The sequence below is a fragment of the Scomber japonicus genome, chromosome 6 (genome assembly GCF_027409825.1).
Source record: "Scomber japonicus isolate fScoJap1 chromosome 6, fScoJap1.pri, whole genome shotgun sequence".
Classification (NCBI taxonomy): Eukaryota; Metazoa; Chordata; class Actinopteri; order Scombriformes; family Scombridae; genus Scomber; species Scomber japonicus.
Genome location: NC_070583.1, coordinates 35,177,325 through 35,198,311, shown reverse-complemented (window position 1 = coordinate 35,198,311; position 20,987 = coordinate 35,177,325). Strand labels below are relative to the sequence as shown.

Here is a 20,987-nt window from a genome sequence, read left to right as displayed (position 1 = left end):
GTTGCTGCTTCAGTGGTTGTTGCTGCTTCAGTGGTTGTTGCCTCTTCAGTGGTTGTTGCTGCTGCTGTGGGTGTTGCTGCTGCAGTGGTTGTTACCCCTTCAGTGGTGGTTGCTGCTGCAGTGGTTGTTGCTGCTTCAGTGGTTGTTGCTGCTTCAGTGGTTATTGCTGCTGCAGTGGTTGTTGCTGCTTCAGTGGTTGTTACCGCTGGTGTGGTTGTTGCTGCTGCAGTGGTTTTTGCCGCTTCAGTGGTTGTTGCTGCTGCAGTGGTTGTTGCCGCTGTAGTGGTTGTTGCTGCTGCAGTGGTTGTTGCCACTTCAGTGGTTGTTGCTGATTCAGTGGTTGTTGCCGCTGCAGTGGTTGTTGCTGCTGCAGTGGTTGTTGCTGCTTCAGTGGTTGTTGCTGCTGCAGTGGTTGTTGCCGCTGCAGTGGTTGTTGCAGCTTCAGTGGTTGTTGCCGCTGCAGTGGTTGTTACCGCTTCAGTGGTTGTTGCTGCTGCAGTGGTTGTTGCTGCTTCAGTGGTTGTTGCTGCTTCAGTGGTTGTTGTTGCTTCAGTGGTTGTTGCTGCTTCAGTGGTTGTTGCCGCTTCAGTGGTTGTTGCCGCATCTGTGGTTGTTGCCTCTGCAGTGGTTGTAGCCGTTTCAGTTGTTGTTGCTGCTGCTGTGGTTGTTGCTGCTGTAGTGGTTGTTGCCGCTTCAGTGGTTGTTGCCGCTGCAGTGGTTGTTGCAGCTGCAGTGGTTGTTGCTGCTTCAGTGGTTGTTGCCGCTTTAGTGGTTGTTGCTGCTGCAGTGGTTGTTGCCGCTTCAGTGGTTGTTGCCCCTGCAGTGGTGGTTGCCGCTTCAGTGGTTGTTGCCGCTGCTCTGGTTGTTGCTGCTGCAGTGGTTGTTGCTGCTGCTGTGGTTGTTGCAGCTTCTGTGGTTGTTGCCGCTTCAGTGGTTGTTGCTGCTTCAGTGGTTGTTGCTGCTGCAGTGGTTGTTGCATCTTCAGTGGTTGTTGCCTCTTCAGTGGTTGTTGCTCCTGCAGTGGTTGTTGCCGCTGCACTGGTTGTTGCCGCTGCACTGGTTGTTGCCCCTTCAGTGGTTGTTGCCTCTTCAGTGGTTGTTGCTGCTGCAGTGGTTGTTGCAGCTGCAGTGGTTGTTGCCACGGCAGTGGTTGTTGGCGTTTCAGTGGTTGTTGCTGCTGCAGTTGTTTTTGCCCCTTCAGTGGTTGTTGCTGCCGATTCAGAGGTTGTTACCACTTCAGTGGTTGTTGCCGCTTCAGTGGTTGTTGCCGCTGCAGTGGTTGTTGCCTCTTCAGTTGTTGCCTCTGCAGTAGTTGTTGCTGCTGCTACAGAAGTTGTTGCTTCTTCAGTTGTTGCTACCGCAGTTGTTGTTTCTGCTGCTACAGTGGTAATTGCTGCTGCTTCAGTTGTTGTTGCAACTGCAGTAGTTGTTTCTGCTGCTACAGTGGTAGTTGCTGCTGCTATAGTGGTTGTTTCTGCTGCTACAGTTGTTGTTGCCACTGCAGTAGTTGTTGTTGCTACTGCAGTGGTTGTTGCTGCTGATGTAGTGGTTGTTGCTGCTGCTACAGTGGTTATTGCTTCTTCAGTTGTTGCTACTGCAGGGGTTGTTTCGGGTGCAATGCTTGTTTCTGCCACTGCAGTGGTTGTTGCTGCTGCTGTAGTGGTAGTTGCTGCTGCTACAGAGGTTGTTGCTTCTTCAGTTGTTGCTACTGCAGGGGTTGTTTCGGGTGCAGTGGTCGTTTCTGCTGCTCTAGTGGTTGTTGCTTCTTCAGTTGTTGCAAATGCAGTGGGTGTTTCGGCTGCAGTGGTTGTTGCTACTGCTGCAGAGGTTGTTGCTCCTTCAGTTGTTGCTACTGCAGTGGTTGTTTGTGCTCCTGTAGTTGTTGTTTCTGCTGCTGTAGTGGTTGTTGTTTCTTCAGTTGTTGCAACTGCAGTGGTTATTGCTGCTGCTGCAGTGGTTGTTGCTTCTGCTTTAGTTGTTGCTGCTGCTACAGTGGTTGTTTCTGCTGCTGTAGTGGTAGTTTCTGCTGCTGTAGTGGTTGTCGCTGCTCCTGTAGTGGTAGTTTCTGCTGCTTTTGTGGTAGTTTCTGCTGCTGCAGTGGTTGTTGCCACTGCAGTAGTTGTTGCTGCTGCTGTAGTGGTTGTTGCTTCTACAGTTTTTGCTACTGCAGTGGTTGTTGCTGCCACTGTAGTGGTTGTTGCTTCTTCAGTTGTTGCTACTGCAGTGATTGTTTCTGCTGCTGTAGTGGTAATTTCTGCTGCTTTAGTGGTAGTTTCTGCTCCTGCAGTGGTTGTTGCAACTGCAGTGGTTGTTGCTTTTGCTGTAGTGGTTGATGCTTCTTCAGTTGTTGCTTCTGCAGTTGTTGTTTCTGCTGCTGCAGTGGTTGTTGCTGCTGCTGTAGGGGTAGTTGCTGCTGCTACAGTGGTAGTTGCTGCTGCTACAGATGTTGTTGCTTCTTCAGTTGTTGCTACTGCAGGGATTGTTTCTGCTGCTGTAGTGGTTTTTGTTTCTTCATTTGTTGCTGCTCTATTGGTTGTTTTTGCTGTTGCACTGGTTGTTGCTGCTGCTCTAGTGGTGGTTACTACTGATGTTGCTGTTCCTGTTGGTGCTGTGCTCACAACCATCCATGACAGCATCATAAATAGGACAGTGAGGACCAGTCTGTTTTCCATGGCTGAAGATCCTTCCATTGAATACAATAACATAATGAGTCAGTTCATTGTCTGGTCAGAGAATGTTTCCAGGTGAAATATTTTATGAAACAAAATACTCAAAGGTGTAGTACAGGAGAACTTAAATGTTACTAAAGAAATCTTTATTTCATTCTCTCTGGTCACATGGTGTACCACTGGAAAATCAAAATCTTTCATAAAATTATGAATCATTGATATATCATCAATGTGGATAATGACTTTGTTATGTATATACATTATAATTAAATGTCAAAGGATATTTTAATCAATAAATAAAAATGCATTTATTCCCCCTCACACCAAGCACAAGTCTGAGTTTACTGTGATTTTAAAAAAGAATGTTATAATTATAATTTGGATGAAATTATATTTATCATCATAAATTTTACTCAACATACTTAAATATTCTTAATGTGACTGAAACAGTGTGCAGAAACATGTTTCACTGTAAAGTGAAGTTCAATTTCTCAACTTGAGAATCATTCAAATTCCGTTTCTGGTGACTCATATTTCTGCCCATACTGTATGAAACACTCTTAATAATTACTTACTTAATTATCTAATATTTTAAAAATTGAAAACAACTTTTAAACTTTTATACATCATTTGATTTTTCAATTCAAATTATGTATATTTCAATAACAATTCAAGTATTCATGAGTCAAATTCAATGTCTTGTGACACATATTTCTATTCACATAAAACTCTCTTAATAATTATTAATTACTAATAATATACTTGATTATATAATATTTTAACTTTAACTTATATATATATAAATAATAAACCTAAATGCAATTTTTGAAAAAAGGTATATTGCATTGATTACATGCCTAACATGTAGGCATTCTTCCAGAAGTCATTAAAGAATAGAGAATAATGTAATATATTGCTTTAGCTTACCTGTAGATCTTCAGTTGGATGGGTGAAATTTGATCATAAACAAAAATATCTGTAGATCCGTTTATGTAGATCTTTTGTAGTTTTATTCTCCGCTGTGCCTGACAGGTGAGATATTTCCTCTGATGTGTTTAAAAAGCTTCCAGGCAAATATGTGACACCTGTCCACTCTGTGCCGCTATTTAAACGAAGTAGGAGAGAAGAGTCCAAAAACAAGCCAGACTTCTCTGACATCATGGATGACGTTTCCACAGGGTGGGGTGAGGTGTACTGTATGTGAGGGGACAAATCCGACTGGTCCGGTCTCTTCATTTTTCTACATAAATTCTAAAACCAATACCTTTTTATTTTTTTAAAGTCCAAGTGAGGTTGAGAGGTGAAGTTGAAGTGTTCAGCGTGAAAAGTGGTTTTCAACTTGTTTAGATGGTCCCTTCTTTAGTGAGCCACCTTTGGGCTTCTGACTGCAGAGCTGTTTAAGTTGTGTTATTTCAAAGCTTGGATTTGAGCCAAATTAATTTTGGGGGAGATTACAACATGCTTAACACACACAGCATGTAATTGGTTATGCATATTGGCGGCATAGGTAATGAAAACAATCATAAGACAGGTGACTCAATGCCAAGAACAGGTTTAACTGAAGCACAGCGAACTGTCATTCATGCGTCAATATCACCTTTGTGTTGAGTGTTAAAAACACTAACCTGCCCTGTCTATTGTGCAGACAAATCTAAACATTCATCAGTTTATAATAGTGGGCAGAGGCAACTATACAATTATGTCTAAGACAAAAAAGGAGAGATGACCGTACACGTGAGCATCATCCTCATCAATCTTCATTTCTATAGCGTCAAATCACAACAAAGTCATCTCAAGGCTCTTTACACTTAGAGCAGGTTTCTAAACCGAACTCTTCAGGTTGTAACTTTAAAGACACCCAGCATTCCCACATGAGGAAGCACTTGGCGACAGTGGCAAGAAAAAGCTCCCTTTTAACAGGAAGAAACCTCAGAACCAGACTCAAAGAATGTGTGAAATTAAATAAATAATGCAGACAACTCTCTACTCCTGTGCCTCTGAGAGTCATCAAATAGTGTGAATCGTAATGTGAATGTAATATCTAGAGCTGCAAATATTATTAATTTTTAACTATTGTAGTATTACGAGTATTTTCTCGATGAATCGCTCGGTCTATAAAATATCAGAAAGTGGAAAAACAACTGTGACGTCTTATTTTGTTCAACCAACAGTCAAAATGCCAAATAAGTTCAGATTAAATTCAAGATGTTTATTGTCATATATGTAGTAAAAACACGGAGGTTCAAGACGGAAACAATGCAATGAAATTCTTACTTTGCTGCTCTCCTTACACTCAACAAACACATGGAGAAAAATATGAACACACCAATAATAAAAATTAAAGTTAAACTAAGAAGAAGAAAATTAAGTTAGATGAAAAGTGAAGTGCCAAAAACCTGAGTTGACTTACATAGTGTCAGTGGGGATGCTGGAGTGGGGAGTGCAGTGATTAGTGTGTTGTGTTGTTCAGGAGCCTGCAGCCTGTGGATAGAAACTGTTTGTGAGTCTTGTCGTCCTTGATTTGACAGCAGGAGTGTAAAGAGACTGTGTGTGTGGTTTTCCTTAATGATGCTATGAGCCTTCCTGATGACCCTGGTGGTGTAAATGCCCTGTAGTGATGGGAAGGCTGGGTTAGGGTTAGGGTGCTCCATAGATGGTCTTTATCGCTGGAGAGCCTTCCTGTCCTCACCTGTTCCGTTTCCGTACCACTCTGTGATGTGATGGAGCTGGTGATGACACTCTCGAACAATGCACCTGTAGAAGTTGTTGAGGGTTTTGGTTGGCACGCCAAACTTGGCCTTCTCAAGAAATACAGTGTGGTGAAACAGGGTGAAGTCCTCGCTGATGTGGGTGTCGAGGAACTCAGTCTCCTTTGTCTTGTCTGTATTTAAGGAGAGATTATTTTCCTGGCAGCAGGCCAACAGTCCTGCCACCTCTCATCTACATATACGCTGCCTGATCAGTCTTATGACAGCTGGTGTCGTCCGCAAACTTTATAATGCTGGTGTTGGACTCAGAGGCCACACAGTCATAGGTGAAGAGGGCTCAGCAGGTCACCCTTGGGTGTCCCTGCACTCACAGTACTGATGTTTGTAACTCTGACTGACTGGTCTGTTTGACACATGTATGACAAAGTGTGAAATCGTCATATTGGAGGACTGAAACTAGCTTAAATGTGGCATTTTTTTAAATATTGTTTGGGGTTTTTTGCCTTTAATGGACAGACAAGTAGAGAGAGACAGGAAACTGGAGGCAGAGAGGGGGGAATGACACGCAGGATAGGGCCGCTCGGCGCAGTGAGGACTGTAGCCTCAACACATGGGGCGAGTGCTCTACCCACTGAGCTAAACACCGCCACTAAATGTGGCATTTTTGCTTAAAATGCCATTAAATTAATCAATTATTGGGATAATTAATTTTCTCTTTAGTAATATGTATAGAGAGATTTTTAGATTTCCTCCACAGTAATTTTCTGACATTGGTGTTTCCATTGTAATGAGCATTATGATACCTTCTCAACAAACTGCTGTTACATGAAGAAGTAAACCACTTTATGTCTTAGCAGTTGTAATAATGTAGTAATTGTAGACTGCAGCAAATAGTGGAAACTTCAATAGAATAAAGTTCAAAAACTGCGTAGTCTGAAGTCAGAGGAAATGCGTAGTTGAGAGTAACACCTGAAATCCACCATGTGATCAGAAGTCACGGTCAGCTGAACATACAGAATGTTTTTTAAGTGGGTGTGAAGTTCTTCAAACAATAAAAAGCTTCAGTAGAATTGCCAGAAATACTACAATGTTGTCAAGTCAAAACTGAAACAACTGAAATGTATGAGTTGGGTTGGCGCCAGTTCTATCTGTTAATGAGTGATATTTTGGTTTCCTGCATGGAGACAGATAGAGTTAAAGAGAAAATAGAAGAAGAATAGATAGAGATAAAAGAACAATAAAACAAATCTATTTGTGGAGGACTGGAATGTGCACAATGACACTCAGTGATGGAGGTATTCAGATCCTATACTTAAGTAAACTTTGTATTTTTAGAACATATTGTGGTATGGGGGTCCGCTTTACCACAGTTTAATAGTTATACATTGCATTGTGATTAACGCTTTAACGCTGAAATCCCTAATATTTATAATCTGTCTGAAATTTGGCTTGCAGCAAAACTAGATTGTGTCCAGTGATTTTTTTTTCTGTGCAGGTTGTTAACGAAAGAGGAAAAGTATCGTATTTTATGTGCCGAGAACTTGTTTCATCTCACCGTGTTATCAAAAAGAGCCATTGGGCCTTATCGGACGGGCGGACGGGGGCCACGGCACATCTTTGTTAGTTTCTCACCCTGCTCCCACGTTGTCTAAATAGTAAATGCATGTGCACCCATGAGAAGTGTTGATCTCACAGTGAGGTGCGGTCAGGCACATTGTTGGCGTGTTGCTATTTTTGTGAAGTCACTGACGCATATTTCACTGTTATTTTAAGGGCGTATCGTCATATTTTAACAGGCATGTGCACAATGAGTGTACACACTGCCTGTTACACACATAGAGACAGGCAAACATACAAACAATAGAAATAAAAGAAGCCTAATACATCTACATATTTAAAGAAATGTCATCATTTTTAGTCATAATATTCATCAGAATTAATTTATTAAATAAGAGATCAAATGAGAATCAGCCGTCCACTACTCTGTTTGTTTGTGGGGGGGTTTCAGCACCTTGGAGAGTGACACAGTGAATTCACAGGAGACGTGAAAATATGCAGCACAGAGTGAGATGTTGGTGTTTTTGTGGAGAATGAGTCAGAACTACGTCTGCTTCTGGAGGAAAGACGCTCCGCTGCCACTTTACTGTTTTATCATCAAGAAAAGCGTCTGAACATCTGTGGTTAAAACATCTGGATTGATCTGTTAATGAATGTGGGCGATTCTTACAGTGTCTATTATCCACAGCTGGTGATACTGAAGGACTGATATGTTGATGCATCTAAAGCGTCTGAGATGCTGAACAGAGCGCAGTGCCATTACACACAGCCGTTCACTGTTTATGAAATCAGCTGATGACACCAGTAGAATCACACACACCTCCATACTTTATGAATTAAATGTCGGGTTAGCAGCTCATCAGCAAACTTTAATTTCAGCAAAAGTCCTTTGACAATTTGTCTGCCATTAAAGTAGAAAATGTGGAGTTGGACACACACCCTAAAGGTAGATCGTTAAACTAGGGCCCATTGTGCATCACTGATAGTAAAAAAAACTATAATTTACTAAATTTTTATTTTTCACTTCTGACACTTTCTTACTTTTACTTGCGTAAAGGAGTTGAATCAGTATTTCTACTTTTACCAGAGTCTTTTTCTACACAAGCATCTTTATTTCTACTTAAGTACAGAATGGGAGGACTTTTGCCACCAAATATAAATGAAATGCTGCCTATAAAGCTTTATCTCTCTTTTTTTTAAATATCAGTGTGTATTGGGTCACATCTACAAAGACACGGATATATATCTGTGATTGATCGACCAATATCGTCCAATAATATCAGCTGATCAATATATCGGTTGGAGAGAGCAGCTGTGGTCGAATGAGCAAGAGAGTGAATGAAGAGAACATCATAAAGCTTAATCATGCCAACACCTGGCCTTTAACTTGACTCCTCCTCCTCTTCCTCTTCCTGTCAGTCACAATCGGTACCAATGAGAACACACGGATGCTGGCAGTTCACCAAACTCAGCTTTCAGTCGATGTTTAATAGACATCACACTATTGATCTGTGCTCTGTGTCGGGCTGACAGTCATGCAATGTGAATGAATATTTGATATTCCATTCACTCACTCATGCTTGTTTTACACAATGAACCAAGACAGAGTTTAGAAACACAAAACCACCATACAAGAAACCACGTTGCAATATTATCACAATATTCAGCCGGTCAGTAAAGATGCTTTATTATTTACAGGAGGAATCTTCTCCTAACTTTTCTAATCAAAAGTATCTGAGTTATAAAAATTCAGTTATTGATTTCAACATTTTGGAGTCTAGAGAAAACATTTATGTTTCTATACGCACATTAAATATTTTTACATTGTGCAAATGTACTTTATCGCTCGTCATGTTACAGGTTTGATGTTTTTTTTGTTGTGCTTTGTTTAGTTAAAAATACTTAATTTAAAGTGTTAAAATCTTTACTTGGCTTTTGGATTGAAACTTTGCTCTTTGAGGTGGAACTACAATCTCGTAAAAGATTAACCTTTGAGGGATTTTTAATATTTAATGCATTTCTTTGTCTGCTTGAAGAGACGTTAAGTTTTTATATCCGGCTCTACTGCGGCTCTAATGCTAACAGTCATTTCTCTGGAGTGAACTCCACCGAGCAGCTGAGATTTGCCGCCTCGGCTCCGTCCTTGAAGGCAAACAGGAAGTACATGACCTTCCTGACTTTGGCCAGCTCGGCGATCCTTTCCCCGAACTCCTGCATGTCCGCCTCCAGACATTTGAGCTGCGAATCCTCGGGGTCCTCGGCGTTGCGCCAAAACGTTCCGATGGGCTCCAGCAGCTGGCGGGTCATCAGGTGGGTGAGGTCGGGCGTCCAGTGCTGGGAAATGCCGGTGATGGTGACGCGACCGTGGCCGGTGAGGGAGAAGTACCAGCGGGTGAAGTTCAGCTCCTGGACGTGGAAGTCCAGCCGATAGACGGCCTCATGGGGGAGAAGCAGGCGCTCGCCGTCCTGACGCTTCTGTCCCGACCGCTGCAGAGACGACACGCGAAGACGCATCATCTGAAGGAGAAGGAGAAGGAGAAGAAGAAGAAGAAGAAGGATTTTTTAGAAGGGGTGGAAGACTAAGAAGAAGAGGATTGAAGGGTTTGAAGCTTGTTCTGGTTACTGGAGTCTTTACATTGTAATGATTCTCAATGTCACTCTGGAAAACATCTGCAGAGTTATTTTTTCATCACTAGTTTGGAGGAATAATGGAGCACATGAGAACATACATGCAGCACCTTTCTGCTCATGGTTTCACACTGATGCACCGAACCACAGGTGGAGGTAACGCACCAAGAAACAACAACAACCACAGAAGAAGAAGGAGAAGACTGCCAGCTAGCAAAAATCAGCTTTGAACATCGTAGAGTCTTCTTTTTATTCTTTGTTCTATTGTGTTCATTATACAGATTACCTCCTTTTTTTAAGCACAACTTTTGTCTCTAAAATATCAGAAAAGTGAGAAAACGTGTCCAACCAACAGTCCAACCAACAGTCCAAACATTGAAAGGCTCGTAACATTTGGCATTTTTTGCTTGAAGAATGACTTAACTTAATAATTGATTATCATAAGAGTTTCCGATGAATGTTTATTTTTTTAATCGATTAATCGTAGCAGCTCGTCTCTCTCGCGATGTGAAATGCAGGTCAACGTTGGGTCAGTCGGGAGCTGCTGACCTCTGTGGCCGGTTGCATCACCGCCAATGACAGCAGACAGGAAGTAACTCAGACTAATAATCAGTATTTTACTTTAGACAATCAAAGCATCAAATAAACACAAAGAATTAACACGAAGGAAAAAAATAAAAAAACACAAAGTTAAATTCAGTAGATAATTGATTCAACTCCAATTAAAGTCAATTAAAAAACATATAGCGCACTTCAGACTCTCAGTGAATATAATATATATAACTCATTGGCTACTTTATTAGTTAAACCTGTGCAATCTAATTCAATCCAATACAAACAGCTCTGCTTTAAATTCTACTTTTATGAAGTTTATACATTTGTTAACATTGTCATAAAGGCGATAATTCTACTTTATGTTTAATATCGAGGTCATACTAAGTGGTGGTAGACAAAATAGTAGGAACACAATTCAGTATAATGAACCCTAATACATCACCATCACCCACTATGAGCTTAATAATAAACATTAAGTAGAATTATCACCTTCCTGACGATGTTAACAAAAGTTGAAAATGAATAAAACCTCATAAAAGTAGAATTTATAGCAGAGCTGCTGTTATTGGATTAAATTAGATTAATATTAATGTTTAATGGGCGCGCAGGTGGTCGAGTGGTTGGAGCGCATACCATATACGCAGCCGACCCCGGTTCGAATCCCGATCGGAGGTCCTTTGCTGCATGTCACACCCCCCTATTTCTCCCATGTTTCCTGTCTATCTACTGATAAATAAAGGCGTCTATGCCAACAAAATCTTTAAAAAAAATAATAATAATAATATTAATGTTTAATGTTTCATTGACAACATTAAACCTGCAAAAAACCCTCCAATGTGCAAATTAAGTCTTTCCCAAATGAAGGCTTGAATCTTTGTGTATATGTTTAAACACATAGTGGAAGTTGTCAGCTCACCTCCGTCAGCGCTGTGTCTTGTTTAAACTGCAGCACCGTCACGTCAGAGGCAGATTCGGCCTGGTCCATGTCCGACTCGGAGGTTGTAATCCTGGGTAAAAAAAAAAAGAGAGGAGAGGTCTGCGTGTGTGGATGAATGCTGAGATAAAGGATAGATAGATGGATGGAGGGATGGAGCTCTTATTTTGCAGCCTCTCTCGCTCTCTCTCTCTCTCTCTCTCTCTCTCTCTCTCTCTCTCTCTCTCTCTTTCTCTCTCTCTCTCTGTCTCTCTCTCTCTCTCTCTTTCTCCCATAGCCTTGCATGCTGTCTCTATCCCTCTCCTCCCCTTCCCAACTATTTCCATCCAACTCATTATTACCCCCCCTCCCCCGCTCTCTCCCTCTCTCTCTCTCTCTCTCTCTCTCTCTCTCTCTCTCTCTCTCTCTCTCTCTCTCTCTCTCTCTCTCTCTCTCTCTCTCTCTCTCTCTTTCTCTTTCTCCCATAGGCTTGCATGCTGTCTCTATCTGTCCTCCTCCCCTTCCCAACTATTTCCATCCAACTCACTATTACCCCCCCCCCCCCTCCCTCCCCCGCTCTCTCCCCCCCTCTCCCCTGCCCCAATGCCCCCAGGCTACTTTAGTTAGGACACATTGACACACTCTAGCAGTTGAGATCAATGTGAAAAAACAGTGTCAGTCACAATAATTAGCTGTCCTCTCTCTGTCATGCTGAACCGTCGGCTTAGTTTTACTTTATTTTAATCCTTTAAAAACCTGATAAGTCACATTTCTGCACCAAAGAAACCTGGAAAGGTTTTTATGCTCCGTTTAACATGAAAAACTATGTCACAGTACAATAATTCAACTTGGATTAATAAGGAACAGGTTATACTTGTCTGGAAACTACTCTCTAGGCTTTTTTTTTTAAGGTGTCAAGGAGGTGGGTGATGTGTGAGGGTGCTAGGCAACGGGAGGTGCTGATGACGTCCGACAGGGAACTCTGGGAGTTTCCTGAGGGCTTCTGGGAGCTCGACTGGTCTTGGTTTAACGGATCAGTTATTTATTTATATATCAGTCGTCTCACTGAGGATTGTGATGTGCGTCTGTGTGTGTGTGTGTGTGTGTGTGTGTGTGTGTGTGTGTGTGTGTGTGTGTGTGTGTGTGTGTGTGTGTGTGTGTGTGTGTGTGTGTGTGTGTGTGTGTGTGTGTGTGTCGTCAGCAGGGATCTGAGCGCAGGATGCAGGAGGATAACGTTCCCTTGTTAAAAACCGTTGTCGCTCGTCGTGTTAATTATAGACGCTGAAGGTTAATTGAGGGGAAACAACCTCAACGTTCAACTTTATGGAACTAATAATCTGTTTTAAAGCATCTGGAACATCTGGCTTCTAGTTTATTGTTTTTACTTTTATATCAAATTTCTGTGGAGACTCATAGTTGTTTATTGTTTTAATGTGACAGGTTACTATCAGACCACATCAGCATTTTTATTCTCTGTTTTCATTTTAGTTTAGTATTCTTTACACATACACACAAGCTGACTACTTATAATAACAAACAGTGCAGGGAAAGCTTATTCCAAGAAAAGTTACCGTTAGAAATGAACAATATGTGTGTGTGTGTGTGTGTGTGTGTGTGTGTGTGTGTGTGTGTGTGTGTGTGTGTGTGTGTGTGTGTGTGTGTGTGTGTGTGTGTGTGTGTGTGTGTGGAGGCTTTATAAACCTGTATATTACACACTTCAATCAACTCACTGTTAAAGCTTCATATATTTCCATATTTTAAGAAATAAGTGTCACATATCTAGTTATAATATGTGCATTATTTGTTTTAAATGTAGCCATAAGTCTGTCTATACTATAAATATATGATGATCCACTTTGTTAAAACGATGACGACACATTGGGCCCGATGCAAGAATACAGTATGTTCATATTTTTCTTTGTGTTATATTATCACAGCTCAGTGTCAGTCGATGTTCGACAGTTAGTATCGAACTATAAGAGAGTTGAAGCCTTCACAGGTAGAGGTGTGGTTACAGAAACTGCACATGGTTGGTGTTGCCTGTGTGTGATGGTGGGACCCAGTGTGATAACTTTTCATGGGGCCCAAAATCCCTGGTGGCGCCCCTGTCTGCACCACTCGTACATTTTGTTCGTCAAATCCAAAATACGAGAAAATTTGTGAATTCGGCAAATCCTCGTAAATCACTCGTACGTATGGTTTAAGAACGAATCTGGCCCATTGTGTCCCCCTTTAAAATGTATTTCTTTAGATCAGTTGTTGCTTAATTTTCACAGTTAATTTACCAGCTGAAGAAAAGAAATAAAAACTAAAATAATACATGCAGAGTTTTTTGAGATGAGGAAAAGAAAACAGTAACAAAAGAGAAAAGAGCAGGAAGAAATAAATTAACCACACGAGCTCTATTGGCTCAAGAGCAGCTTGTGTGGTTAATGTATTTCCTTGTTTGATAGTGGGGGAATTTATAATATGAGCTTTTAAACAAAGAGGAGCTTTGATGTAAGAAATGCGGAAAAAGTCATTGTGGAAAGATTAATGGTTACTCTGGTGTTGTAATTATGTTCTGTGTCTCATTAAAAACCATTACAGGCTGTTAAGTAAACCCAATAAACTTGGTTCAAGTGTGGAAACAGTATAGTGGAGCTTAGTGTAAAACACACACGTATAATATATATTAATATAATGCAGCGATGTTCACTGTAGTTACAACTTCCTGTTTGAAAAGTAATCCCTCACTGTGACTTAGCAGGTTTTTGGGTTTTCAGGCTGTCAGCTTAGATTGATTGAGACATTTGTTTATTCAGGGACGACGCAATGACGCCCCGATTATTAAACACATGAATGAACATACACAATATGATCCTTATTACATTCACACCGCAGAACATTGAACAATGGGCATTTGAAACTATATAAAGAACACGCAGAAAGTCGTTCCACTTCTGAAGGGCAGAGACAGAGGCGCATCACTGGAGCCCCGCCCCCATGTATATACTAATGTATGCACCATTAACTATGAGCATTTCTTTCTTTGCAAATGAGCCAACACATACTCTCTCTCTCTCTCACACACACACACACACACACACAATTACATCAGCACAATACTTCACTTATAATAATAACTGTTCCATAGGCTATGCAACAAATCAAACCTATTGTAAGCAATAACTGATTCATCTCTGTGCCATTTATTTATTTAATATATGTAGGCCTAACATTAACTAGCCAACATGCACTCACATACGCACACACACACTCACACACTCACACACTCTCACACACACACACACACACTGTGGCTGTTGCTTTGTGTGCCATCTACTAAGCTGCGTGTTGGATATATATGGTGATACGGGAGGGGCGGGGGGGCACTCTCGGTGTCCCACCATCCTCATCACTTTTACCACCAGATGTCACTGTAGTGCAGCGTAATGTGCGTTACGGTCGAGTGGTCATTAGCCTACATAATTATTCTCAATGGTGGAGGCCCTGAGGCTGTAGCTGCACCCCTGATGGCAAAGACCTGAAAAGCAGAGCAAAGTCTTCCCCAATTCGGTCCTTGATTTTAAACATTCCTGATGTAAGTTACAAGTTATAAATGAGATTAAATTGATAAGATCGACAGGTACAACAGGCAGCAAGGCTTTGTACTGTAGATAAAAATCATGCAGTGCTGTTTCCTCCTTACAGATAAAGAACACAGTGATGAAATCTGACTGATACACTACATTAAGAGGCTTTAATGTTGAGATAGCAGCGTGCGTGGATAGATGACGGAGAACAAAAGTCGTCCGACTGCTCACGTCTAAAAATATCAACCCTTTGTCGTTCACGCCAAGAAAAAGCTATTTAAAAATCATTTCTTTGTTTTTCCTTCCTCTTTGAGGCCATGACAACGTAAAACATGGATTTTGTTTCCTTGTTCTAAACTTTTATTAAAAACATGTTAGAGACTCATTCTGTTCGCGAGAAAATGAAACTCAACTTCAAAAATGTCTCCAGCAGGATCTCTGATGTCAGCAGTGATTTGTGTTTTTCTTCGTTTATACACTAAAGCACAAACTGTTTCTATAGCAACCATAGAACAACCTGTATCTATAGCAACCATAGAACAACCTGTATCTATAGCAACCATAGAACAACCTGTATCTATACTAGCAACCATAGAACAGCCTGTATCTATAGCAACCATAGAACAACCTGTATCTATAGCAACCATAGAACAACCTGTATCTATAGCAACCATAGCACAACCTGTATCTATAGCAAACATAGAACAATCAGATGGTCTGCCTGTGCGTTACATACCTCATACAAGTGGGAAAGATTGCCCAAAAAGTTAAATGGGTTCAATAGATTTTAGTTTTTGAGCAGATATCATGACACAAAGTGACTTCTACCACACGGCTGAGCAAACTTACAAAGGGTTAAACTCATTTTGTAAAATCAACCAAAGTACAGGCCTATTATTTAAAACAAATTATAATTTCAGGGTTTGAATTACTCTGTGGTTTTCGAGGGAAGCCATATTTTACGTTACATATCCGGTCAGCTGCGTGGTTACTGTGAAAAAACAGACACTGTTTACTACTTACTACTTTAATGTTGTGTCAAAAACATAATTATTTATTTGAGTGAAAATCACATCATTTTTCAGAAGTTGGAACGTTGTTTTTGTTTTTTTGTTGTTTTTTGAGGATTTCAGGAACCTTAATATACAGAAACAGGTTCTCATACTTCTGCATGTTTCCATACTTCTCAGTGTAAGAACAGAAGAAGAGATTTGGGAGTTGAAATGAAATAAATGGCAGGTCACTTTTTTGCTCATGAGATCTTTTTCTTTCCTCCTGCAGGTGATTCCCGACTGGAAGGAGCAGGAATGGGACAAAGAGAAGCTGGAGTCGTACACTGGGATGTTCCACTTCCGGTTCTGGCGGTTCGGTGAGTGGGTTGACGTGGTGATCGATGACCGGCTGCCCACCGCTAACGGAGAGCTGGTTTACTGTCACTCCAACGACAGCAACGAGTTCTGGAGCGCGCTGGTGGAGAAAGCCTACGCCAAGTAAGACTAAACAACAGCTTTTAAATCAGGGGGGTCAAACAAGAGGCACGTGGGCCAGAACCGGCCCGCTGAGGCGTCCAATCCGGCCCACTTCCCTTCCTTCCTTCTTTTCTTTTCTCTGTCCTGCCTTCCTTCCCTCCTTCCTTCCTTCCCTCTTTTCTTTCCTCTGTCCTTCCTTCCTTCCTTCTTTTCTTTCCTCTCTTTCCTTCCTTCCTTCTTTTCTTTCCTCTGTCCTTCCTTCCTTTCTTCTTTTCTTTCTTCTGTCTGTCCTTCCTTCCTTCTTTTCTTTTCTTTGTCACCTCACAAATTTAAGAAAAAAACCTCAAATCCTTATTAAACAATTAATTTATCACATCAGTGGTGATAAATTACCACTGATGTGATAATACTAATACTTACTGTAGTATAAAATAGAAGAAAAGTATAAAAGATTTCACACAGAAGTTAAATTGAATGCTTGAATTTGTACCAACATTTTTTTATTAAATATGTAAAATACAAAAGAAAAAAATACCATAAAAACTATAGGATTTTCCATATTAATGACTGATGTGTATAATCTACATCGAGTGTGTGTGTGTGCGTGTGTGTCTGTGTGTGTGTGTGTGTGTGTGTGTGTGTGTGTGTGTGTGTGTGTGTGTGTTTCCAGGCTGTACGGATGCTACGAGGCGTTGGATGGAGGCAACACGGCCGACGCTCTGGTGGATTTCACCGGCGGCGTTTCGGAGCCGATGGACCTGACGGAGAACGGGAACAAAGACGATGAAGAGAAACGCAACGAGCTGTTCGAGAGAGTCCTGAAAACCCACACCAGAGGAGGTCTGATCAGCTGCTCGATCCGGGTGAGCAGAGGACACTCACACACTCACACACACACATACACACACAGGGATGCAGCAGTGATTGATGGCCGTGTGGTTCCAGGCGACCAGCGCAGCAGACATGGAGGCCAGGCTGGACTGCGGCCTGGTGAAGGGTCACGCCTACGCTGTGACGGACGTCCGCAGGGTGAGGCTCGGCCACGGCCTGCTCGCCTACTTCAGGTCGGACAAGCTCACCATGATCCGCATGAGAAACCCGTGGGGACAGAAGGAGTGGAACGGGCCCTGGAGTGACAGGTATGTACAGAGATGTGTTCATAGATGAATACGAACCAAAGTTTTTGTTTGTTTTACTTACAATACTTCAAAAAGCAAACATACTTTGCACGTAAGTACTTCACAATGGCAGGAATGTTTGCCCACATACAGACAGATAGAACAAAGATGAAACAGGAATTTATAATCCAAAGTATAACAGATGAAACACAGTTAAAAGTATGCGACAGAGTATGTTCATGTTCTTAAAATGCTCCTCCAAATGGGTTTCAGTGTTTTATTTTAGGCTTTAGTTGTCTTTACACACCTACACACACACACACACACACACACACGCACACACACACACACACACACACACACACACACACATATTTGAGAGAATAAAAGTGAGTCAATCCAATAACAACAGCTCTGCTTTAAATTCTGCTCTTATATACATTTTCAGTTTTTGTTAACATTGTCAAAAAAGTGATAATTCTACTTTATGTTTCTTATTGCGGTCGTACTAAGTGATGATGTACTGAGGTGAATTATATTGAATGGTGTTCCTAATATTTAGCCTCCATCGTGCATTTTAATGGTGTGGACCAAATATAAGAAATCTTAAAAGTATCAACAGACTCAGCCTGTCTGACGAAGCCGAGGGGCCGCTCCAGAAAAGACAGAAAAGACTCCCGGCCCATTTTCTCAATGAGCTGCCAACATACTAAGGTGGGGGGGGGGGGTCTAAATGTAACAAGACCATGGAGGGATTTATAAACAATTAGAATAATTTTGAATGCTATCCTGTAGTAGTAGCAGAGTTTTACTGTAGTCCAGTCTGGATCATATTAAACGCTTTCTCCGTCAGAGGATCAGAGAAAATACCTGATTTTGGAGGAAACTGGAGCTCTTTGTTGAACTTTTAAGATCACTATCAAATATAAACATTATTATCTTGTGGTCTGATGAATACAAAGAGGTGATTGATCTGTGCTCTGTGCAATGATAGTGGTATGATGGTATGATAGTATGATGGTATGATGGTATGACGGTATGATGTTGGTCTTGTCCTCATTTAACTGAAGGAAGTTGTGATCCAAACAGTCTTGGATGTCATGGAGACAGTTTTTGGTCATTCCCCACTTTCAAATATATTAATTATTATTTTCTAACCGCACAGTGTCACCTGTACTAATGCAGTTTGTAGTCACATTCATATTTATTTATTTATCTTTGCACTAAATGTCACCTGATTATTATTGTTTGATGTACTGTTGTTGTGTTATATGAGCCTTGTAAGGTGTCCTCAGTGCTTTGAAAAGGCACCTGACCAGCTATTGTATCTGTAAACCGACATGCATGGGGTGGCGAGGGCCCGTTCATCGCTGCTTGCAGCTTTAATTATTATTATTATCTCCACGGACGATCCCACAGACAGCCTGCTTGTGCCGATGTGCGCGCCCATATCCAGGAACGTTGCGTACTTCAAAAACAGCTTGTTCTAATTAATCATTAGAAGCTGCTATTATTCAGTATTTATAGCTGCTGTCATTCAGTGTTTATAGCTGCAGTCAATCATTGTTTATAGCTGCTGTCATGCATTGTTTATAGCTGCTGTCATTCATTGTTTATAGCTGCTGTCATTCAGTGTTTATAGCTGCTGTCATTCAGTGTCTTTAGCTGCTGTCAGTCATTGTTTAGCTGATTGTTGAGCGACTGATCCTCTTGTTGTTTCTACCTCTTACTGTTATAATAGCGTTAGTCAGGTAGAGCCGCACTGTTTTCTGAGACATACTTTCACATAACCCTTTATTTCATTTGTGACAAAATACCAAAGCTTTTACCTATTTGGAGAAATGCATTAAAGGCAGATTTCACTTTTTTTTTAAATTATATGTAGACTACTTTCGACCAGGCCTAGATAGAAAACAACTATACCTACTGTAAATCTAGACTGGATTATCTCAGAGAGGCGAAAGTCTCTTTATAACACAGTTTCAGATTTGTGAAAGTTTTATTCTATTGGTGAAAATGCAATTAAGGCAGTTTTTTTCTATTCCTGCATGATCTAAGGTTGTCTACATATGACTAACACGCTATAATAACAGTAAGAAGTGGAAAAAAAAACAAAGGATCAGTCACTCAACAATAAGCAAACTCTTTGACTGCTGGTGTAACGCACACAGCGATGGCTCAATATGATCATAACTCGATTGCTTTCATAATTTTACCTGCCTTTGTTTTGTTTTGTTGTATAGTTTTATAAAGGGTCGTGATTGATTGTGTGTGTTGCCGAATTTGTATGTAGTACTATGTCAATACAGTGGAATTGCTAATACCCATCGCGAGCAATTCCACTGTGTTTTTTTTTAAGTACAGTGACACTAAAGGCATCTTATCTTATCTTATATCAGAGGACAGATGAGATGGAGGTGACTCATGACGAAGAGGGTGAAACAGAGATAAGCACAAAGTTGTGTGAAATGAAAATTATATAAAACAGAAACAGAAAATGAAATTATTCTCTCTAGTTCTGGCTATCGGGTGCTTTATTAGAAACTACAGAAACTTTTTCTTATACATATTTTTGTACATTACTTTCTGGCAGATTATTATCATGACCAATTTGATTATTTCCTGGATTTTGTATCACCATAGTCCCTAAATGTATGTAGAAATACAGCAAATGGGATTGAAATTGAATTGAATTGATTTTTATGGTGTTTTGGCCAAGGAGAGGTCGTCAAACACACACACACACACACACACACACACACACACTACATACACACACCTCAAAGAACACACACTTCTAGGATGTTCCTCTCATAGCATCCAACACATTTGTACAACAACTCTTCAACTCTTGGGGTTTTTTGGGGTTGGTCTCCCTCTCTCACTCCTATTTTTGCCCCCCCTCCCTCTTGTTAAAGGTTGTCTCTGTCTAGGTCTTCATATGTTAGTATGTTATCCGTATATTATGTGTCTTCAGTCACTACTTTGGGGTTTGGGAAACAATGTTATATGAATTCCTGTATCTATCATTGGTATTGGTTTTGTTACATGTCTTTTTCCTCCAATAAAAAAAAACAAAAACAAACAAAGCTAAAAGAAAACAGTATTTAGGGTGTTTTGACTTCTCTAAAATGTCAAAATGCTGCTTTATTGTCTTTTTAAATTATTCTTAAGGTATGATTAGTTATTTATTCTATTTATTTTGCTCTCGGGTTCCTGAGAAACACAATTTTCAAACGGAAAACATTTTTGTGGCTTAGGGTCAGGGTTAGACCTATGGGTTAGACCCTTTGTTTTGTGTCCCCTCCACTCCTCAAACCGAAGTTACACCCTTATTGTCAGGTTACATAATTCTTTAGAAACCTCTTTATGATGGTGTAGCTGAAGGTGTAGCTGAAGGTGACTGACTCGTTTCCCCACCTGTTTGTAGCTCTGAGGAGTGGCAGAAGGTCAGTCAGAGCGAGAGGGAGAAGATCGGAGTCACCGTGCAGGACGACGGAGAGTTCTGGTGAGTTTGAGTGCAACGCTGCCCCCTGGTGGCGGGAAGCCTGCACCTGCATGTGACACTCATTCATAGACCTAATATAATTCTCAGAGGTCTGTTACACTTGCATGATCTTTATCTATGGATAATTTGTTTTTTATAATTGCTGATATAACTAATCCTAATGTCCTCTTTTCTTAGAATCATACGTATTTAATTATAATCCAACTTTCTTCTCCTCTCTTCTCTGTTTCTGCAGGATGACGTTTGATGACTTCATCGTCAACTTCACAGACCTCATCCTGTGTCGT

General features: G+C 40.9%; 3 protein-coding genes across 3 annotated transcripts in view; 2 read left to right on the top strand and 1 right to left on the bottom strand.

The window, feature by feature from the left end:
- LOC128360906 (NACHT, LRR and PYD domains-containing protein 14-like) overlaps positions 1–20,987 on the top strand; it is a 423,000-nt gene that overhangs the window by 317,875 nt on the left and 84,138 nt on the right. The window lies entirely within an intron of this gene.
- capn5a (calpain 5a) overlaps positions 1–20,987 on the top strand; it is a 138,082-nt gene that overhangs the window by 113,486 nt on the left and 3,609 nt on the right. Inside the window, exons 4-8 of the mRNA XM_053321483.1 lie at positions 15,887–16,095; positions 16,745–16,937; positions 17,020–17,213; positions 20,623–20,700; positions 20,936–20,987. The exon at positions 20,936–20,987 is cut by the window's right edge and continues 144 nt beyond it. Coding sequence (XP_053177458.1) covers positions 15,887–16,095; positions 16,745–16,937; positions 17,020–17,213; positions 20,623–20,700; positions 20,936–20,987 — 726 coding nt within the window. The remainder of the gene's footprint in view (positions 1–15,886; positions 16,096–16,744; positions 16,938–17,019; positions 17,214–20,622; positions 20,701–20,935) is intronic.
- Positions 9,020–11,102, bottom strand: ompa (olfactory marker protein a). The gene is made up of 2 exons (XM_053321574.1): positions 11,034–11,102; positions 9,020–9,451 (listed from the first exon to the last, which is right to left on the bottom strand). Exons 1-2 carry the CDS (start codon positions 11,100–11,102, stop codon positions 9,020–9,022), a joined length of 501 nt encoding a protein of 166 aa, XP_053177549.1.

Coding starts and splice junctions, on each gene's coding strand:
- ompa (XM_053321574.1), bottom strand. CDS start 11,102: ATGGACCAGGCCGAATCTGCCTCTGACGTGACGGTGCTGCAGTTTAAA. Junction 9,452..11,033: donor AAGACACAGCGCTGACGGAG/GTGAGCTGACAA, acceptor CTTCTCCTTCAG/ATGATGCGTCTTCGCGTGTC.